Genomic DNA, 22,545 nt, shown 5'->3' with positions numbered 1-22,545 from the left:
AGAATCAGGTTCAGCTGTGGGTGTTTACTCGCTTTTGGCTGAGCTTTCCGTCTTTGAGTTAGGACACACCGTGACAGAGAGACAAGCCTAAGGTTCCCCTATGAACAGAAAACACAGCTTCTTTTTATTTTTTGCAATAATTAAACTTCTAACAGACATTTCAAATAATATCTGCATAAAATACGAGTGAAACCGTTGATCCAGAAGATTAAAAATGGAAATACAATATTATCTACAATGTAACTAGGTATGTGTACTTACACAACTTAAACGATTTCAGATTTTTAGAATTACAAGGTTACAGCGTAGGAAATGGCAATGCCTAGCATACACTATAAGAGGAAAGAATCCCCGGGAAGTAGTACCCTCCTGTCTGATTTCCTGTGATCCCAGCTGGCAACTAAAAAGGTATGAAAAGAATAGAGAATTTGAAAAAGCAGGTGCTGGAGATGGTACAAGCTGCAGACCCAAGAATCAAAAGCAAAACACAGCAAAAGGTCCCAAATTCAGGTAGGCATGTACTTTTACACAGGTGTAGCTGCAAAACAACAGTCTTATGTATGCGAAAATGGACAAGCATCTGCATTGCCTTACTTTGTCACTAAAAGAAACGTCACAGGTAGGCATGCACTGTTACACAGGTGTAGCTGCAGGATGACAGACTTTCTCACGCTATTGTATGCAAAAAGCCTATCTCATCCTGCAGCTACACCTGTGTAACAGTGCATGCCTACCTGTGACGTTTACTTCTTAGCCAATCCACACAGGCTTTTTGCATACAATAGCGTGAGAAAGTCTATGTGGCTTTGGCTACTGAAGAACACGTCACAGGTTAGCATGCCCTTTTTTGCACAGGTGAAGTTGCAGAATGAGACCGGCCTTTTGCATACAACAGCGTGAGACAGTCTATGTGGCTTTGAGCAAGAGCAAAGCAAGACAAAGTAAAATATGTAAATTCAGTTGCAAAAACTAAAATGCACAATTCACTACCATGGGAGTTTTGCCAGCTGTCACGCAGGGGTGGGGAATCTGCTACAGAAGTAATAGCCCAGCTAACAATTACATCATGGGCCAACAATTATACATATAAGGCTTTTGTAAAAATTAGCGATCAAATCAAGTGAATACCAGCAAACATACCAATAATGCATAAGGAAAAACTAGCGTTTAGATGATATCTGCAGGTGAGCACACAATACATTAAAGAAAACCAACATGTAAATAGTTACCAGCATATGTACATTATATAAGACCTTTAGAGAATTGTGCATTTAAATGAATATCTGCAGGTGCGCACACAATGCATTAAAGACAACCAACATATAAATATTTATCAGCAATTTAAACAGTTGCACCAGATATGAGCTGGTGCAATACAGAACAAAACATTGTATCAAACAAGAAACCCATATGAGAGCAAAGGACAGGGGTGATATGACCCTACTACCCCCTTTCTATTCAGCACAATTGTAGGCTAGAATTCAGTAAACAATCTGTGCGAGCCCAGGAGTAAGTTCTGAGCAACAACTGCACGGCAGCAGCCACTTAGGAGGGGACAAGAGACCCACTAAAAGGGACTTTGAGGAACGGATGAGGGGATACCCACAGTCTCACCACTTCCATGGGCTCTTCAGCCCAATACGATTTCTAGGATACAGCAGCCGTGAGCCTGGGATGCTGTGCACCGCACTAGACCGCGCTAAATCCGGCAAAGCAGGGTCTGAATCCTCAGCCGCTCAGTGAGATCCGGGTAACGAGCACGTTTCCAGGGCAAGGCGGGGGTCCTGGGCATCGGGCGACAGCAGCCTCCTCTGTAGCTGTCTGGGCGCATCTTCGCCTTCAGTGGTGATACGATCCTGGGCAGCTCAGGGTCTTCTTGCCGGCGGCCCCTACCAGCAGCGCACTCCTCCAGCTCTCTTCTCCTGGGGCTGTCCCCTGCTTTGTCTGCGGCTGGCCAGTGGTCCCTTCAATCACATCGACGGGGTCTTCCTCTCCAGATGGCAGCTGCAGCTGTTTTCCTCGCAGTGGCAGGTGCTTTGCTTCAAGCCCGGTCAGCAAACTCCTCTGGCAGGGGTCCTCCCTTCCGCGGGCACTCCTCCAGGCAGCAGACGTTAGGTGGGTTCCTCTTGCTGGGACCTTTTGGATCTTCCAGCAATCCTCGCCGGCAGTACAGAAGGCAGACTCTTCCCTCCGGCAGCTTCTCTACCTCTGGCAAAGTAGACAGCGGCTAAAAGAACTCTAGTCCTTGCGGTGGCAGCTCATTGCACCCCGTTACAGGTGACTGGCAGCTATCATCCATCTTCAGGAATCTTTTGTGCACTGACTCCTCATAGTGCAGCATGCAGATCATCTAGCACGGTTCTTTTTATTCTGTAATTTCTCCTTCATCCACTAGGGGACACTGGAGTTCAAGACAGTGGGGTATAGACGGTGGTAGAGCAGAGCCTGGCACTTTAAATAATTCTGAAGTGTGACTGGCTCCTCCCCCTCTATGCCCCATCAGCCCCAGTTTTTAGAATGTGCCCGAGAGAGCCGGTCACATAGGGCTGAGCTCCAGCCCACTCTTAGTATTTTTTCTTTTATTTTCCTTTATTTTAATTTCTAGCTTTCACAAAGCATTGAGGACAGGCTGACAGAGTACTGCGTCTGTCAGCCTGCTACATGGAGGCATCAGGTGACCCGCCACCACTAAAAAAAGAGTGCGTGTCGGAGTCCCAGGCACACTGGCAGTAGCTCAGGGAGGACACGCCACAGCTTAATATAGAGGCTGTGTCCGTGCTTCCGAATGCCTAGCCGCAGCCCTGATGCCAGCAGTGGTAAGTATAGCTCTGTTCCCCTTATGGGAAACGGAGTTTAATCTGCGGCCCCTCCGCCCCCTCCCAGGCTCATGTGGCATATACTGTAGTATATCCCCTCCTGGAATCCTGTAACGCCGCTAGCGTTATTACAAGGGGCGGAGCTACCGCGCATAGAGCGCGGATACCAGTACAGGGAGACTGTTCAGACAGTCTGTAATGTTGCTGCCTAGCAGCATGCCTGATCCCTGCACGATGAGCGCTGTCTTACTTTATAGAGCCTGACAGCGCTCTGTTTGCTGCTCTCACGAGAGCCGAATCTTCCCTCTGCTCTATCCCCACGAGGAGGGAGCCTGCCGCGCCCCGCTACTCCCATAAGGGAGTCTACATAGCACCAATTGGCGGGGCTTAGGGAGCTACTCAGCGCGGCTGTTCCCTGCCGCGCTGGTGCTTGTAGGAGCGCTGGCTTCTGCACACAGCCGCCAGGGAGCGAGGCTGTTATTCACAGCGCTCTCGGCTGCGGGTTGCGGCGCCGGTGCTTGTATGAAGATTGCACCGGCGCTGTCTATTTCATTCCCGCTCCACCACTCGCTTTATGCCTGCTATACATTGTTTGCGCCCCGCCCGCTTATTATAGTAGGGGCAGAGTCTACTTCATGCTGGCTTGCACAGATGCCGCCATACTCCAGGAGTATTATTAGCATATGCACCTGCCTTAAAAGGAGCCGGGGCTTATTGCCAGCATCACCTGCATCCTCACTCTGGAGTTGTGTGGGGGGTGCAACCCTTAACAGGGTTGTGGGTTTTATTCCCAGTACGCCCTAGCTGTTTGGAGTTTGTATGTTCTCCCTGTGCTTGCATATGGCCTCTACCGTTTTTTTCTTTCCTTAAGCCTACAGCACCTGGTCTTATTAGGTTTAACGGCACAACTGTGGAGTTTGTACTTTAACCTGCAGTCCTTATAGAGATCTGGCTCTGCCTCATCTCGGTTATATTGCAAGTAGTTCCCCTACGGAACTGGGCAGTGTACTGGTTTAATATTATATAATAAATAAAAAAAAAAGGACCCGCCGCCACTATTATAGAGTGAGTGTCCGGGTCCCAGGCACCCTGAAGCACGGGGAGGAACATGCCACAGCCTAATATAGAGGTTGTGTCCATGCCACTTTGCCCACCACATATCTATCAGCGCCTACGGCCACACGCCCGATCTCGTCTGATCTTGGACGCTAAGCAGCGCCAGGCCTGGTTAGTACTTGGATGGGAGACCGCCTGGGTATTCCAGGTGCGACAGGCTTATTACATTGAACATCTGGGGCAAATATGCTTGATGTGTAACAGAATAATGCAGTGTGTTTCTTGCATCTATAGCTGCCAGAGATCACTCTGCCTAAATAGTTGGGGCCACTGTTCTGGCTGCTGCCAGAAATGACGGTTATTGCATATCTTTAACCCAAGGTTAGCACAAGGGTGCGTCCCATCCCCAGGCTTATGCCTCACATTGGCTCGCCTTAAGAATGAGCCGTACTCTTCTCATGCACATATGTGGCTGCACATATGTTAAATCTCAACAGCCTTCGGTGCTTACCTTAGAAGGTATGCATCTGTGCATCTATAGGGATTTATATCTTATTTATTCCCTTATACTGTGGTTTCTCTTCAGATCGAATAAATCTTTCGCCTTTTACTTAAGATTTCCGTGGAGAGGAACAATCATGAGTTTCATGTAATTTTTTGATGCCCGGCAGCTGCTGGGCTGCACACACAAGAAGTAACGTATGGCCGTTGTAGTGGTTGGCATTGCTGTCTCACATCACTGAGGTCATCTTTTGATTTCCATCATCTGGAGCCAGAAGGGCACACCTGATAAAGCGAGTACACCGGTAACGGAAGAGTCCCAGGATCGCAATCAGTCTGGGATAGTACGTTGCTAACATTTCCTGCCCCAACACCGTAGCAGAATGACGTCCACGCGCGGCACATGAGTAGTCTCCCTGTGTGGAGGTAAGCCACATGTATGTATATACTTGTATTTTGTACTAACCCTGCGTTTAGACCTGGGGCTCAGTTCCTTCTAACTATTGCCCGTGTTATATTTTTCAAATTATATCGCCACCTACTAATCTTGTATGTAGGTACGCGTAGGCATGTAGGGATTTATGTATGTGTTAAGTATATATATATGTGTGTGTGTATATACAGATGTATGTGTGTGTGTATATGTATATATTATTATATATATATATATATATATATATATATTGCTTCTTATCCTTACCATTAAAGCAGGGGTAGGATATGTTCTTATCAGTTTTATGTCTGATACCTAGTATATTTAAAGAGGATGCTGCGATGGGAGGCTGGACTCTCCTGATCTGGTAGTTTGTTCTATAACTCCGCTTTACACCATCTCTCCCTAGGGATTGGGTGGTGTGTGTATATTATGTATATAATTATGGATATGTGTAGGTATTCCTATACTTCCACATTCATTAAGATACATCTTATTCCACGTCTGGAAAGCTGCCAGGGTTTACCAGAAGCTGTCGCTTATATCCATACATATTATATGGTGGCTCTATAGATTAGAGACATGTTCTGCAGCTTACATAGGATAGTCAGAGACTCCTACGGCATTGCTTTTAGTATGGACTCTATACATGTCCAGGGGCCTTCCTGTATGTCCACACATGTATATAAGGATATGTACTTACACCCGCCTCGGGTTATAGTCCTGTTTCCATCAGTCTATATCTACAGTGTCCACTTCAGGGGACCTATTAATTACAACTACACTCTAGGGCGCACTTAGTAACAAACTTGTAAGACACTAGGAATGCAATGTGTGTATATATAGATATAGCATGCTGATCTCCTGGTGCGGGATATGTGTATGTGTGTATATGTGTATATATATATGTAATGTAGCGTGCGGATCTCCTGGTGCAGGAGTTTGACAAGTGACTTACTATGTCGGTACTAACTCTTCCTTTCAGAGAGTTTGCCTTTTCATGCAGCTATGTTTATATGTGTGAATGTGTATATATACTGATATATTCCCGTTCCTTGTATGAATTTTCCTAATAATTGGAGAAATCTGTTTTTGCCCCTGACTGGCGTTATCACTACGGATATATCTCTTCTTTACTTGGGATAATTAACGCATTCTATGTCTATGTACAGGTACCTTTCTCGGTATCGATTCTGGTACCTTATATTATTGTCTTGTCGCATATCTCACTACAATAGGTATCTGTAGGTCACTTGGGTACATTTCCTATCAGTACATAGAGAATCCAGGATCTATTCCATCCTCATGGCTTATTTAGTTAATTTACATGAGGCCTAGGGCCACCCGTCGATATAGGCAGGGTCTGGCCTGGGTTGTATCAGATTGTGGGCGTAATACACACTTCACCATTATAAGTGTTAATGTAAGGGTACACTAGCAGACCGTTTTTGGGGTATGTGTAATCTCTATATGGATACATATCCCTAATGGAACAGGCTCAGGTATAGCGTCCTGTTGTACGACCTTCTTGTCTCCATTAACAATTTGCTAGTTTCTACAGTATTTTCTTCTGCAGCATCTCCAGACTGAAGTCCGTGCTGTAGAGCATTGATCTTTGCCACTGAGGCTACTCTCTGTACCTGACGTGGTGGTTTGCTGTGAGATGAATAAGGTCAGTGACATCCTACATAGCGTCCAGAGGGCTTCTGGTCGCTCACAGGTAAGCGGGCTTACCCCACTAATGCCTCGGCAGATGCTTTCTTTTTCATGCATCCTGACATAGCTGTTGTTCTCTCTTATGCACCCTAGTTGCTGTCCTAGCAGCCTTCCGCTCTTTTAAATCAGTTGGCTGTACACTTTAGAGCTTTCCTGGTGTGTGGGTGCATAATTGCAACATTGAGATTTGTGACCCTATTCTACTGGAATCTGTTGGGGTTATGGACTGAAGTACATCTATGGGCTAATGCACATCTTTACTATAAAGTGTGACAGTCCTATGTTCCATACAGGGGGCCTGGTTTGTTTCCTGTTCAGTATCTGTTGATAATTCAGCACACTGACAGGTACCTGAATGGTACCTTCATAGTTGTCCTAGTGCTTTAGCCTTGCGGATGGGATACTTCCCTATATTGGTAGCTCTCCCTGGGTGGAGGTGGCATCCGTGCTCTTTTTCTGCTAAGGGTATCCTGGGTGTTTTCATACTATGTTCAGGCCAGTTGTTGGTACTGATTACACTCTACCATCATGAAGGAAGTTGTCTGCTGTTTGACAGGATGGGTGGTACTGCCGTCTGACCCACTGGAAGGAATTGTAGTCTCAATCCTCTCGTATCCGCCTCTGCCTCATGCCAGTGGGATCTCCACTCGTTGACAACTTCTATGGTTTAAACCTTCCACTGGTTACCAACCCTTTAGTAGTTGGACCTCGAGAATGGTTCAGGGCGACTGTTAGGTCGTGATTCTTGCCTCCTTGTTTGCTTTGTTAGGAGTCTGTGGACAGGTCCAGCTCTGTCTCTGTATATTGGTCTCATTATACTTTTATCTATATGATGTCCCGCAGTGCTGGGATTCTGCTGTCTGAGACTGTTGCAGCTTCCTGTAGTTGTCGCTAATACGGTTTTCTCGAGTTTTGTTCTCATGTTACTGCCATTCTATGGATTCTAGTTGGGGTTTTCTGCTCCCAACGGTCTTGCTTGGTCTGTTTTTGGCTGAGCTTACGGTGTTCTGATGCTTTTCATCTGCGGGTACTCTCTCTAGCCGTATTCCATTGAATTTACGCTGTAAGTTGTGGAATGTCTGTGACTGTTCAGCAAGGAGCTCTGATTGTCTCCTGGCTCTACGACATGCCTCCAGTCTTGGGCTGTCCCTGTTTCGGTTGGCCGGGAGGTCGGCAAGTACTCCGCGCTTCCCACCCGGGAGGTTGGCTTTGGGACGTCCCCACTGTCTTGAACTCCAGTGTCCCCTAGTGGATGAAGGAGAAAACAGGATTTTGGTACTTACCGATAAATCCCTTTCTCCGATTCCACAGGGGACACTGGACGCCCGCCCAGCGCTGCGTTCCTGCCGTTTTGTTGGGTCCTTATCTAGTTGTGTGACTGCATGTGTTCCCTGCAGAGGGTTCCTCTGTTCTTCTTCAGTCGGTATTGTTCCGTTCTGTGGTCTTCTCCTTCTCCTCATTTTCCTATTGTCTACCGTCTCCTCTCGGGCTCAGTTCTTAAACTGGGGCTGATGGGGCATAGAGGGGGAGGAGCCAGTCACACTTCAGAATTACTTAAAGTGCCAGGCTCTGCTCTACCACCGTCTATACCCCACTGTCTTGAACTCCAGTGTCCCCTGTGGAATCGGAGAAAGGGATTTATCGGTAAGTACCAAAATCCTGTTTTTTCCCTTTTTTCATATGGTATGCAAATGGACCCAACACTACATTAGCCTCTTTGTGTCTATTTTGCTCAATTTTTATTAAATAAATTATATTATTTTGCAAGACAAAGCCGTATCAATTGCGTAATTTATGATCTCTATGGGTGCATGTAAAACTGCTTATTTCCACCTATATCCAAAGCTGAAGATGCTTCCCGGTCGGAAGCCATAGTATACATCAGAGGTTCCCGAACTCTGTCCATAAGGCACCCTAGCAGTCCATGTTTTAAGCATAACCATGCTTTACCACAGGTGACTTAATTAGTGCCTCAGTCAATTTGATTTAACTGAAAAACACTCAAAAGGAAAGCGCTAACCATAAGTAATATCACAGTTTAATGATCTTAGTAATAAGCATTCAATAAAGAAAGATAATAAAATGAATAGACATGAGTAAATATTCAGCTAATCACAATATCCAATTCCAACTTAAAATGATTGGCAAAATCAATTAGATACAATATAAAAGTACAATAAAAAACATGAATTCCTAATCATGTGTGCAGTTACTATACATGTGATAACTAATCTACTGGTTCTCCCATTCAGATAGAAAGTGATTAAAAACAAAACACATCTGGACTCTGCCATATATTGGTGATCTTAAATTAATATGAACAGCCTCAAGCATCTGGTATCATATAGATTCCTCTTAAAAAAAGGTTATTGCACAAAATTGGTATTATGAACTTCAATTGAGAACTTCTCATAGTGTGTGGATTCGTGCAGTTTTCCTATCTTGCGGCAGTTTGTTTGTAGCAAGATGAAAAATTATTAAGGTAAATGGTAACAAACTATCTGTAATGTCTCAATCTGATGGCAACAAAAATCTTCCATTAGTCAGTCCTGAGGCTGATTATCAGCTGGCAGTCTGTTGGTAAACACTTTTGGTTGTGAATAGGTCTTATGCTGGGTACACACTGACAGATACATTGGCCGATCAATTGATCGGCCAATATATCTGCTGCACGTCGGCCAGTGTGCACCCGCGATGTCGGCGAACGTCGTCGTTCACCGACATATCGCATTGGCTGTGCAGCACAGCCAATGGAGAGATATGTCTTCACACACAGCGGCAGCCACGTGGAGGGGGGCGGGGCACACCCCCAGGCCGCCGGGACCCGAGGGCACAAGCAGATAATGGCTGTTCAGTGTGTATAAATGACCATCATCTGCAGATATCTGTCAGGTGTGTACCCACCTTAACGCAGGTTAAATCACCTTAATAATTATTCCAAGCAGTCTGAGATAACTGTCAGCCTGTAATTCACAGGATAATAATTACTGACAGTATTGAGTATGCCCTCCGTGCACGGCTCAATCCCACTTATATTGTGATCAGCTGAATATTTACTCATGTCTATTCATTTTATTATCTTTTTTTATTGAATGCTTATTACTAAGATCATTAAACTGTGATATTACTTATGGTTAGCGCTCTTTCTTTTTGAGTGTTTTTCTGTTGAGTTTACTTTAGATAAGGCTCAGCCCCTTATCCGTTAGTAGCAGCAACCATATTGAGGTGTCACAGAATTTCTATAGGATCACATTTATTTCCCTTGATTGTGGAGAGCTGTAAGAATTTAGAGTCACACTAGCGCCATTGTGAGGTTTTTCCTCTGTGTGTTTTCAATTCAACCATCTGTGCTCAACCATGGATATCTCTAAAACCTGGACTGTTGTGGTGCCTTGAGGACCGCGTTTGGGAACCTCTGGTATATACATACAAACAGACCATCATAAGCGGTGCGCTAGTGCCAGTGACCTTCCGCCTCCTCATAATGATCAGCTATTTGAACCTGTCCAGAGCAGCCGAAAATAATTTGTCTTTCTCAGTTATATATGGGTCTGTGTCCCAGTCTGTATAAGTATGTTACCATTTTCCATGAACATATTCTCATTGTTACTTGCTGTACATTAGAATGCCCACTTATCTCCCCGTAGCACTTCTAGATACAAGCATTAGTCTGGGGATACCCACTGTAAATACACATGATTCACTACAGCAACTGGGATAGTTTTCACTCTGCATTAATCCATGTGTACAGGTATCAAAATCTATTTAACATTTTTTTCTAGAGAATAGCTGGGTAGCGAAATGCCATACCATTATGTTGATTAATACTGTATAGCTTGTGTATAAAGTGTCCCGAATTTGCACCTGTAATCCCACATCTTTTCATCTGTCATAGATTAAAGATCTTGAACCTCTTTTGTGTCACATGGATAGTCCTTCTCATCTTATCTGGACATCATCTAGCAATGCGAGGAGGTCTGCATTCAGTCTCGTGGACTATCAGCACCGCCAAGGCCAGGAACCCTACAGCTCCTCTAAATATGCTACTGATTTGCTGAGTGTCGCATTAAATAAGCATTACAACAAGGAGGTAAAGCTGTTGAATTTAGTCATTCTGTAACAGTTCTGATAAGGCCTAAAATGGCTGTGGACAATGTTTATAATGTTTTATAAGAAATGGATCATAGTGAATGATTGTCACAGTGATCCTGCAGCCACACGGGTGTGGTATATTAAGTCTACATTCAGAATCTTGACATCCAGAATGTCGACATGTTCTGAATGTCAACATACAGAATGTAGACAGTCGGCCTGTTGACAGTGCGATTTTTGCATAGACTTGTCATCTAACCCCGAACCACAGCCTAACCCTAGCCCTAAAATTGTCTGTCAACATTATATCAGCATCGACATTATGAATGTCAACATTCTGGTGTTGACATTGTGAATGTAGACTTTATGAATACATACCCACTGATTGGCTCCCAGAGATTAAGAAGTGACTGTCACAGCGGGACGAGCTCTAGGGAAAACTACAAGTCATTTATCGAAGTCCTGTCAGAGCAATGTGATATGATGAGGAAAATAAGCTAATATATTTTTTTATTTGACCATCTGTGTAGATGTAATTAAATGTATTTTAAGCTATTCATTGAGGATCTATTGCCATGGAACGTATCTGTTCATTCAGTTTATTCTTGGTCTACTTCTTGTGTTAATGTTACAGCTTTGACCTTACTGATGTCACATTACTATAACATTTAGTGACTAGATATATTTTATTTTACTTTTAAGCCAAAAGAATAATTGAGGAGAGAGAGCGGGTTTTGCCTTTTTATAGGTGCTGTTTTTTTTCTTTTGTTTGTTTGTTTTTTATAATTCTTTATTTTAATTGGTCAGTCAAAATGGGGAGTAAATCTAGATAAAAGGGGCAGCCCAATACAGACCAAATTCTAAGTACGGTAATATGCAAAAAAAACAAAACACAGCCATAGTTAGGTGCTGCTATTTTAAAAATCTAAAACGGTTACTTTTATCCTCACTCCTATTGGGAGCTTGTCACCCTCCGTAGCTTATAGACTGCAGGTTACCAGCAGTAGCAGAACTATCAGACATGAGAATAATTTGTTTTCATGCATAACAGCATTTTAGTTTTGAGAAGCTCCTGAAACATTTCTTGCACATATATATTTGAGAATGTTTGTAATAGCTCTTACATTTAAAACGACTTTTGTGTGTGCCTTAGTACCACTTTATTGGTATAAATGTCATACCAGAAATCTTACCTCATGTTATAGTTTTTACTTTGTATGTGGTATTCTGAGTTGGCATGAATAATAAATCATTCTTCTCTACAGGGCATGTATTCCAGCGTGGTATGTCCAGGGTTTGTTCTGACAAATCTTACGTACGGGATCATGCCGTCATTATTCTGGACACTAATCATGCCACTTTTGTGGTTGGTGAGTAAATGAGAATTAAAATGGCGTCTTTGTAGTTCAGCTACAGCTTATAATTATCTATAAATGTGTCCTCATACATCTAGCCTCAATACGCCTTGCATATCATATTAATCCTCGCAGTCTCTGCGCATTGCGACTAAGGACCGTATTCAATTTGAGGCGAAATGTCGGAATCGGCGAAGATTTATCGCCGATGACGTAATTTTCGCCTATTTTCATTATCCCCGTATTCAATTCCATTGACTTTAGCTGGCAAAAAAAAAATGCAGAATTGGGGTTTAGGGGTGCAGTCTTAAAAAAAATTAGCCTGCACCCTTGGGTATGACCCCTTAAAATGATCTCTGTCAAAAAATGAAAAAAAAAAAATTGGGACACCCCAAAAAATGTTTTAAAATTTTGGGGTGAAAAAAAAAATAGGAAAACCACTTCTAAAATAGTTAAATAGATTCCAGAGGGGGTCGGAAGTATGCGGCAGGTGTTTTCTTCAATGCGGGTGACAGCGGCAGGTGCATTTTTGCAGAATTTAAAAGAATAATTTTAGGGACTTAAAAATATGCTTGCACCCATTTTCATGTACCCCAAATTTGATGGAACCATTTAAAAAAATAAAAAAAAAGACCCCAAAGTGCCCCTCTGCATCACTTCTAAAATAGAAAAATTAAATCCACAGGGGTTCCCTTATATGTGGCAGGTTTTCTTCATTGCCCAGAGTAGCACCAGGTGCATTTTTGCAGAATTTTTTAAAAATTAGTTTAGGGACTTAAAAATATGCTAGTACCCATTTTCAAGTACCCCAAATTTGATGGGACCACTTTTAAAAAGAAAAAAAAAATTAAGTGCTCTTCTGCATCACTTCTTCAAAGTCGGGGAAAAAAGCACCTGCCGCAGCTATTTAAAAACCCGACTTTCTTCTGCAGGCAAAAATGGGGGTACCCATAGTGATCCCCCAGGTCTTTACATCTTTAGGGGGGTCCTACAATTATTTCACAAAAATACCCGTATTTTTTCGCTGATCCAAGTTTCGCCTGTTCCCGTTTTCGCCAACTTTGGAATTGAATAGGGGGAATAAGCGGGCACGCGCGTGATACTTTTCCGTCTGGAAAACAGGCGAAGGAGGCGAAAAGTCCAGCCTCAAATTGAATAAGGGCTCATAACACATTTCCAACAAAAAAGACACTTGGTGCTAGCAGAGTTGCATGGAACCTGGTGCACCGAGAGGGGCTGTTTGACACTACTGCAGCTATGATGTATGAGGAGACATCTGTACTTAGAATGTAGGTAGGAAGCTTCTAGTAGATAAGAATGTATGCAATTATTTTCTGATCACTTCTAGTAAAATTTCTGTGACATACAATATATGCATGTATTACTGAAATAACGGGGGAAGTAACAGATTTCAAACTTTGTTTTGTATAGGGAATGTTGACAGTATGGGAATGATTCTGAGTTGGGAGCAATGCAGACAAAAGCAAGTAACTGTGCACCTTGGCAGAACCCTGTTGCACTGCAGGAGGGGCAGGCCTAAACTGAGCAGAGAGATATACTGTAGATGAGAGAGTGGTGTGTCCAAGCTCAAATCTAACCTGTAGTATAAAAATAAAGCTGTCCAGCATGTGTACCCCTTGCAGTGCAATGTGGTTTATCTCGGATACAAAAGAACTGCTTTTATTTGCTTCACTCCCAACTTTTTTAGTTTCTTTTCGTCTACATTTTTGTTCCTTGTTGGTTTAGGAATGTAAAGAGAGCGGCTCTACGATTAGAACTATATTACATAATAGACCTCCTTAAGCTGTGGGTGTGATCTTCCTGTTTTGCGTTTCAGAGGATTTTCTATCAACTGGTACCCCAAGTTCTTTTGCACTTTACTTTTCTTTAGTGGGACTCTATTTTCTATATTGCAATGTGCATGGCCATACAGTACAATTTTCTACATAAAATGTAACTGCCTGTCACAGCCCAATTTACCATTTTGTCTAAATCTTTCTGTAATGTCCTGACATCACACGGGCGGGCGTGGCCTGAACTGGGCCCGCGAAAAATGTTTTATATATCAAAATGGCCCTCTGCAGAAAAAAGGTTCCCTACCCCTGTACTAAGGGATCAGTGATCGGTGGTCTCTTTCTGTGACCCAGTCAGCTGATCTGTGCGGTCAACTGAAGTCAGTGCATGTCAGCTGACTGCATAGATTAGCTGACCGTGGGTCACAGAAGGTGTCCACCGATCACCAATCCCTGAGTGAATCTTACAGGTAAGTTTTAGTTTCTGTTTATTTTATTTTCTATTATAAGTATTATTCTCCATTCAACTAATTAGTGTGTCGCTTTAGCTACCATCTTTAATTCTTCTGTATTTTGAACTTGGATTATTGTGACAGCACCTCTTTGAGCTATGAATAGAAGGAGATAATTCCCTTCCTTCACTCCATCATAAACCAGTCTATTGAGCCTTAAGCTGGGTACACACTACCCTATAAATGCCGCTGATCTGATAAATGCTCTAATCTGACTAATTGGTTTTGCACCTGTACACACTGAGCAATTTCTTGTTCAGTGTGTACTTTCTTTTGATCTCGGGATATAGTGTGTGCAGCACATGCTATAAGGTCCTCCCAATCTGACCATTGCAAGGGAGCTTGAAGCCGTTTATGCTCCTGCATGCACACTTTCCATTATCTGGCTGATCAACCAATTATCGGCTGATCGGCCCGATAATTGGATAGTGTGTACCCGGCTTTAGTGTATGATACCTCACATTCAACTGGTATGGTTCTATTTATATTCATTTAAAAGAACGGCTATCTCTTTATCTTTTACAATTGTTTATCACTCAATGGGAGGAATTCAGTTCTTTTCGGGAGTACACATTTTTGCTCTCAGTCCCCCCGGGCAGATGAGCAGAAATGTGCGATAAGTTTGCACTTTGCCAAACTCACATTTGAGCGCCAAAAGAAGGACTTTAGATGTGTTTAGTCATTTTACATGGCTAAACCCTGTCTATTTTGGCGCGATATGCGTTATATGCATGGGCGCAAAAAACAATTGAATATCGCACTCGGATCTCCCGTCACTTTATACAGGAGATAGGGTGCAATAAAACTATTTAATTCCTCCCTTTATGATTTATAATATTTTATATTTTCTAGTTTTTAATTAGCTTAACATAACTCACAAAAAAACGGAACTAATTTAGGAAAACTGTGGTTGAGTATGCTGCAATAACTGTAAAGACATTGATGGGGAAAAATGTCACATTGTCTGAATAATAAGCACTTTACAAATATGTTTTCTTTTTATTGTACAGATCCGTGTGTTTACAAACTCTTTCACCATTTCACCATATAATGGAGCACAGGCATTGGTAAGTTGTATAGTTGAACAAGTGGAATCAGTTTTGCTATTTTTTTTTTTTTTTTTAGCACACGAGTGCACAAAAGATTAGTACTAACAAGAGTGCAAGGAGTAATACAAAGCTCTAGTGCACTAATCCCTTTTATTGTCTAAAATAAACCTCAGGTACTGTATACCATGTAGTATTGGTAAATATTTATAATTGGGCCTAATTAATAATGGAAACTGAACATGAATGGACTTGTCCTTTGTATAATAACATGTGAGCAATGTGTAAGAGATGGACTGAATGACAATCTATTGTATGACATGGCCCTTATCAGTTTTTATATCATTTCAATGACCATATAGCAATGTCCAGTATTTTAAAAAATACTTTATCAGCTGTTTAATGATATATCACTATATAGTCTATCACTATATAACTATTAAAGCTATATAATAACTATTATTATTTGTAGTTGTGGCTGCTTAATCAAAGACTGGAATCTCTCAACTCGCTGGCAAAATATCACAGCAGCACATCAGGATTAGGCAATAATTATGTTGCACCCATAAAGGTTAGTATTTGTCTCTCTTTTTGTTTCTTACAGAAAGTATAATAAGCAACAAACAAACCTTTACAGTTCTAGGCAAACTCCAGGGACAACATAGTGAGGCTCTGTGATGCATGTTTATATTATTCCAGACGCTGGGCTTTTCTAACCTTTAGGGGTCAATTCAGTTATGAGCGAGTTGGCTTGGTTGAGCTGTTTTCACACAGTACTCGCACAGCGTATTGCATTTGCAGTTCATTTCCAAATTCGCATTGCCATTGGCGTAAGTTCATCCCAGATGCCCAAAGGCAAGTTATCATTTGGTCCCCCCCATATGTGCATTTGTTTCTATTAGGCCTGCTAAAGTACATTTGTAGGATATCTGTCAAAAACACCCTTTTTTGGGAGATATCTGCAGATTTATAGAATCTCCTGAATGTGTCTGCATTCCAGAGACTGGCCCTGGTAGCTAACACTATGTAAAGATGGCGTTAGCTTCTGTTGCTTATGGGCTACAGATCGCAAAAAGTACCAGGAGAGGGATCACTAGCATCATAGACATAGTATGTTGAATGCTGATTAGATTTTCTAATGTCTAGATTGTATACAATTTTATATACATTTTTATGGGACCATATGAGTGTTTTTGAGCGCACAACCAATAATTTTAAAGTATTCACTAGCATCCCTCCCTGGCACTCTCCACTCAGACCACTCATGCACAGTAGCGCTGAAGAAGTGAAGGGTTTGCATTAAGGTTGTGTATAGATCCCCTTTAATTAATGTGCCTGGAACACATATAAAGGTATACAGCTCTCCCATTGTATACCAGAGACACGAGATAAGGGACAACATTGCAACATTGTCTTATTATACAGATGGGGACTGCACTGAGGAATGTAATGTATGTTTGTATGAAGACTGACCTCGGCTACAGCCCTGGAATTAATTAGGAGTATATACATCTATGCATTAGTCACAGTGAAATAGTGATCTGTATAGTGCAATTAGCATGGGGCTGAGTCTTTCTGATGGAAGTGAAAGCCACCTGATGTGGGATGGGGAAGCCCTCCTGATACCCCTGGTGGAGGGGAAAGCCACCTGATGTGGGGAGCCCTCCTGATACCCCTGCTGGAGGGGAAAACCACCTGATGTGGGGTCTTTGAGAACTGAGTTTGAGTTAAGATACTGTAAGACTGCCACTGTAGTAGGACTACAAATCACAAAATGCCCAGTCAACTGCCAATTGCTTTACATGCCGGGAAGTTGCTACACCAAAGATCTGCCACCAGACTCAGTCGCTGGTACCCCAGGCCCTCGCCTCCCATGCCCTCTTAACCGCAGCTCCGTCTGGTACCTCCTTGTTGACATCTAGCTCCTGGAAGATCTGCAGCCACGCTTATGCTCGGGCTCACCGCACGAGTCTGCGGCTAGAGCTTTCTCCAGGAAGGAGTGGGACGGGGAGTTGTGGGTGAGGGGGGCCCACAAGGACTGCTGCACAGGTCTGCGGCTAGAGCTAACGCCAGGGAGGAGTAGGACGGGGAGTTGTGGGTGAAGGAGGGCGCCGGGACTGCTGCACAGATTTGCGGCTAGGGCTGCTGACAGGGAGGAGTGGGACGGGGAGTTGTGGGTGAGGGAGCCACAAGGACTGCTGCACAGGTCTGCGGCTAGAGCTATCGCCAGGGAGGAGTGGGACGGGGAGTTGTGGGTGAGGGGGGCGCCGGTTGTGTCTCGCTGGCATAAGAAGCTGCTGAGGAGCAGCAACACCAATGTGCAGGAACAGGCTATAGATAGACTGAAGCGGCAGCTGATGGTCTGACGCGGAGCCCTTCACTAGAATATGGTTATGGTAGGTTCTCAGGTGCCGGGAAGAGGTGCCATGTATTGAGCGGCTGTGACGGACACTCAGGGTACATATGTACAGCCCTAAGTGGGTTGAATATATTGTGGGCGATGAAGGAGGTGCCCCTTCAGTGCTGGCGTCCGGCAGGAGGCGCCTCCATTGTCTTCTATAGTTCTGCCCCTGTGCATTGCATTTTATCAGCAAATTTGTGTGTTTTTGAATGCACCCCCTGAGCAGGTGAATAGGTGAGGAAAGCTTTATTGTAAGGTAAAACTGAAAGGGGACAGTGCAGAACCTCTGGTACACCCCTTCCAATAAATAATCAAGGACTTGGAGGGGTTTACATAATATAAATAGGCCAATAAAGACATGACTTTTCAAGTGAACTTCTCTAAAAAGCCCAATAATGGGTTATAATATGTGGGACAGGTATGTGAAGGTGTAAATGATGTGGTACAGGTATGTGGAGGCATAAATTATGTGGGACAGGTATGTGGAGGTGTAAATTATGTGGGACAGGTATGTGGAGGTGTGAATGATGTGGGACAGGTATGTGGAGGTGTAAATGATGTGGGACAGGTATGTGGAGGTGTGAATGATGTGGGACAGGTATGTGGAGGTGTGAATGATGTGGGACAGGTATGTGGAGGTGTAAATGATGTGGGACAGGTATGTGGAGGTGTGAATGATGTGGGACAGGTATGTGGAGGTGTAAATGATGTGGGACAGGTATGTGGAGATATACAGTGGGACAGGTATGTGGAGGTGTAAATGATGTGAGAAAGGTATGCGGAGGTGTAAATGATGTGAGACAGGTATGTGGAGGTGTAAATGATGTGGGACAGGTATGTGGAGGTGTAAATGATGTGGGACAGGTATGTGGAGATATACAGTGGGACAGGTATGTGGAGGTGTGAATGATGTGGGACAGGTATGTGGAGGTGTAAATGATGTGGGACAGGTATGTGGAGGTGTGAATGATGTGGGACAGGTATGTGGAGGTGTAAATGATGTGGGACAGGTATGTGGAGATATACAGTGGGACAGGTATGTGGAGGTGTAAATGATGTGAGAAAGGTGTGTAGAGTTGTAAATGATGTGAGACAGGTATGTGGAGGTGTAAATGATGTGGGACAGGTATGTGGAGGTGTAAATGATGTGAGAAAGGTATGTGGAGGTGTAAATGATGTGAGACAGGTATGTAGATGTGTAAATGATGTGGGACAGGTATGTGGAGGTGTAAATGATGTGGGACAGGTATGTGGAGGTGTGAATGATGTGGGACAGGTATGTGGAGGTATAAATGATGTGGGACAGGTATTTGGAGGTGTTGTATTGATGGGAAAGTCATTTTAGATATTGCAGATGGGAGATAAAAGGTGTTATTTTTTTCCAACTGTTTACAAACTTGTATAAAAACAATGAAAAATCACTCTACAGACTTTCTCCTATACCCCAGCTTACTGTAATTTGTTTAAAAAAAACATACACTGCCTTTTTCAAATTTTTTCATCATTAATAAAAAAAAATGCAAGAATCTGCCACTTGCCACCTCTTTTCTTATTGCCAGTGGCATCCCTCCTCGCTTTGTCACCCGCTGTGCGCATGGCGCAGTCATGTGCTGCCTAAAAAGGGGTGTGACCAAGCAGGAAGGGCATGGCCTCACAACCCAAACCCCCGTGTCTATTACTTGGGGGAAAATGGGGGGGAGGAGGGGTGCAGGAGTTCCCTGTAAGGAGTGCTGGCCGGCTCCCACAGTGTCAGGAGCCAAGTGCTGCACTTAATGCTTTCAGTGAGGGGGAGTCTGCAACTTGGTGTCACCCCTAGGTGGGTTCAACCCGGATGTGGACTGCCCCTCCCTTGTGACGCCCCTGCTTATGGCCACTAACAGTCTTGTATACTGTCCTGCCATCTTAGTTATCACCTTTTTCATTTACTTCTGCCAGGTCGTTTTTTTAAGAAAAGTCGCGTGACCTCGCCGAGAGTCCCACAATGGTATTTCTATGAATCTCGCATTTTGCAGGTGCACGCATCGCCCTAATGTATGGGAATTTCAAGATGTAAATTTGCTTTCACAAACTCACATACAATTGAATTGACCTCTTAGGGGTAAATTTACTAAAGTGAGAGTTTTTTTTAGAAGTGGAGATGTTGCCCACAGAACCAATCAGATTCTACTAAACATTTCACTTGAACCTTCTATAAGATAATAGCTAGAATCTGATTGCTTGCTATGGGCAATATCTCCACTTCAAAAAACTCTCACGTTAGTAAATTTAGCCCTTAGTGTATCTTAACAAGTTAATGGCTAATTCTGCCCAAAACTGAAAATGTTCATTTTGGAGAGAACAAGATTCAAATGTTTACTTTACCTCTGCTCTAGCAATGCCCAGATTCTTTGTAGGTAGAAGTTTACACATACATACTTCTTTAAGGTTACTCAGACTCTGTCTAGAGAATTGTGAATTAAGGTGCGTATTCACTTATAGACATACAAACGAGAGCACGATTACGACATTGCAACTGTGCTGTTGTTTGTATGTCTAGTGATGTGGCTAGACTGAACGTTCACTCGTTCAGTCCAGGCACATCCATCATCCCAGTACATGCTGATCGTCAGGTTGACCAGCATGTACGGGCGATGATAGATGGCAAAAACGACCAGCGGGCATGCGCATCGCTGGTCGCTTTTGTCATTTACATGCCCGATCTGCGGGCGATCTGCAGGCGATTTGCGGGCGATTGCACGATAACAACGTCGTTATCGTGCAATCGCCTAGTGGATACCCGCCTTTATATGCTACTGGATTTAATGAATCTTTAGTGATGTAATTACTACATAGGGAAACTTAGTACAATGCAGTAGAAACAATATCTGCATTACTAAGATGGCTAGATTTACAGTTTAACAAACTGCCCTATTCTTAACACATCAGCCTGTATACTGCCTGTATATCAGATGTCCCTGGATCCCGGATTCCTAGAAAGAATGATAGCGGCCTGTTTAATGCCGACATCTATGGTTCATTCACATAATAATACTGGTAATCCTAGACATGGCCTGCAGCGTCCGCTATAGTAAGTTCATTGTGGAGCATCCATGGGGGAGAGCCCTGACTATCTGCACATACCTCTAAATTGTGTTTCTTCATGACTGATGGCAGCTTCAGCTGGACTACTGATGATAAAGGAAAAACTGTTTACAAATATCTTGCCGTCATTACACATGGATGGTGTAGTAGTATTTTAAAAGTTTGGAAAACTTCCTTTGTTTAAATTTCACCTTACAGGTAAGTTACGGTAAAGGATTTTAACAGTGGATTCTGACAAATGCTTCTTTCCTGTCCCACTTAGATGGACGTTGATACAGAAAGCAGTGACTTGTTTTATGAAAAGTTGCTGGAACTAGAAAAACAGGTTAGAAAGAAAATTATCCCTGGAAATCAGTAGTGACGAAGAAGAGCAAGAACTATTACCTCATAAATTATCTGGATTTTGGGAATATATTGGATCTCAGGTTGTTTAATCATGCGCTTAACATCTAAAATAAATAATAATTCTGCCTAATAAACGTGTAGCACATCTTTGGTGTAGTGGTATGCTAATGATATTATTATTACATTTTATTTATAGGGCGCCACAAGTGGTCCGTAGCGCCGTACATACAGTAAAGGGGTACACAGAACATTACATTACAATACTGTAACCAAAATATAAACAGAACACAAGTAACAATTAGCAACACAATTCCCCATACACAATACAGCTGGGAAGGTGAAGGCTATCATAGAAGTGCTATAGAAGAAGGCTGTGAGACAGTGGGGAGGAGAATCCTGCTCCTAGGAGCTTACAATCTAGGGATCAATATTCAGGCTCAATTGTCCATCCTACAGTAAGCACTGCAACCGAAAGGGTGGGGGGGATGTTATTTGGCCCAGAGTACACTAGCATAGGATTGGTTACATAGCTCTCTGCACAGGACGCGTATTGATATAGGTGTGAGTGGTGGGTGAATAGGATAGGTTACATAGCTCTCTGCACAGGGCATGCAGTGACATTGGTGTGAGTGGTGGGTGAATAGGATAGGTTATATAGCTCTCTGCACAGGACACGTTGTGACATTGGTGTGAGTGGCGGGTGAATAAGATAGGTAACATAGCTCTCTGCACAGGACACGTTGTGACATTGGTGTGAGTGGCGGGTGAATAAGATAGGTAACATAGCTCTCTGCACAGGACACGTAGTGATATTGGTGTGAGTGGTGGGTGAATAGGATAGGTTACATAGCTCTCTGCACAGGGCATGCAGTGACATTGGTGTGAGTGGTGGGTGAATAGGATAGGTTACATAGCTCTCTGCACAGGGCATGTAGTGATATTGGTGTGGGTGGTGGGTGAATAGGAGAGGTTACATAGCTCTCTGCATAGGACACGTAGTGATATTGGTGTGAGTGGTGGGTGAATAGGATAGGTTACATAGCTCTCTGCACAGGGCATGCAGTGACATTGGTGTGAGTGGTGGGTGAATAGGATAGGTTACATAGCTCTCTGCACAGGGCATGTAGTGATATTGGTGTGAGTGGTGGGTGAATAGGAGAGGTTACATAGCTCTCTGCACAGGACACGTAGTGATATTGGTGTGAGTGGCGGGTGAATAGGATAGGTTACATAGCTCTCTGCACAGGACACGTAGTGACATTGGTGTGAGTGGCGTGTGAATAGGATAGGTAACATAGCTCTCTGCACAGGGCATGTAGTGATATTGGTGTGAGTGGTGGGTGAATAGGATAGGTTACATAGCTCTCTGCACAGGACACGTGACATTGGTGTGAGTGG

General features: G+C 43.3%; 1 protein-coding gene and 1 non-coding gene across 2 annotated transcripts in view; both read left to right on the top strand.

The window, feature by feature from the left end:
* The window catches only part of HSD17B7 (hydroxysteroid 17-beta dehydrogenase 7), a 45,156-nt gene extending 23,875 nt beyond the window's left edge, over positions 1-21,281 (top strand). Inside the window, exons 5-9 of the mRNA XM_088459045.1 lie at positions 10,418-10,612; positions 11,880-11,984; positions 15,285-15,341; positions 15,793-15,891; positions 21,065-21,281. Coding sequence (XP_088315171.1) covers positions 10,418-10,612; positions 11,880-11,984; positions 15,285-15,341; positions 15,793-15,891; positions 21,065-21,160 — 552 coding nt within the window. The 3' untranslated portion in view covers positions 21,161-21,281. The remainder of the gene's footprint in view (positions 1-10,417; positions 10,613-11,879; positions 11,985-15,284; positions 15,342-15,792; positions 15,892-21,064) is intronic.
* On the top strand, positions 4,439-4,553 carry LOC148474130 (U5 spliceosomal RNA). The gene has a single exon (XR_015872922.1). It is a non-coding gene; the product is annotated as a U5 spliceosomal RNA (small nuclear RNA).
* Positions 21,282-22,545: the final 1,264 nt, after the last annotated feature.

Source organism: Taudactylus pleione, unplaced genomic scaffold (genome assembly GCF_031769625.1).
Source record: "Taudactylus pleione unplaced genomic scaffold, aTauple2 ptg000889l, whole genome shotgun sequence".
Lineage (NCBI taxonomy): Eukaryota > Metazoa > Chordata > Amphibia > Anura > Myobatrachidae > Taudactylus > Taudactylus pleione.
The sequence above is the reverse complement of the archived record's forward strand: the minus strand, read 5'-3'. Positions and strand labels throughout refer to the sequence as shown.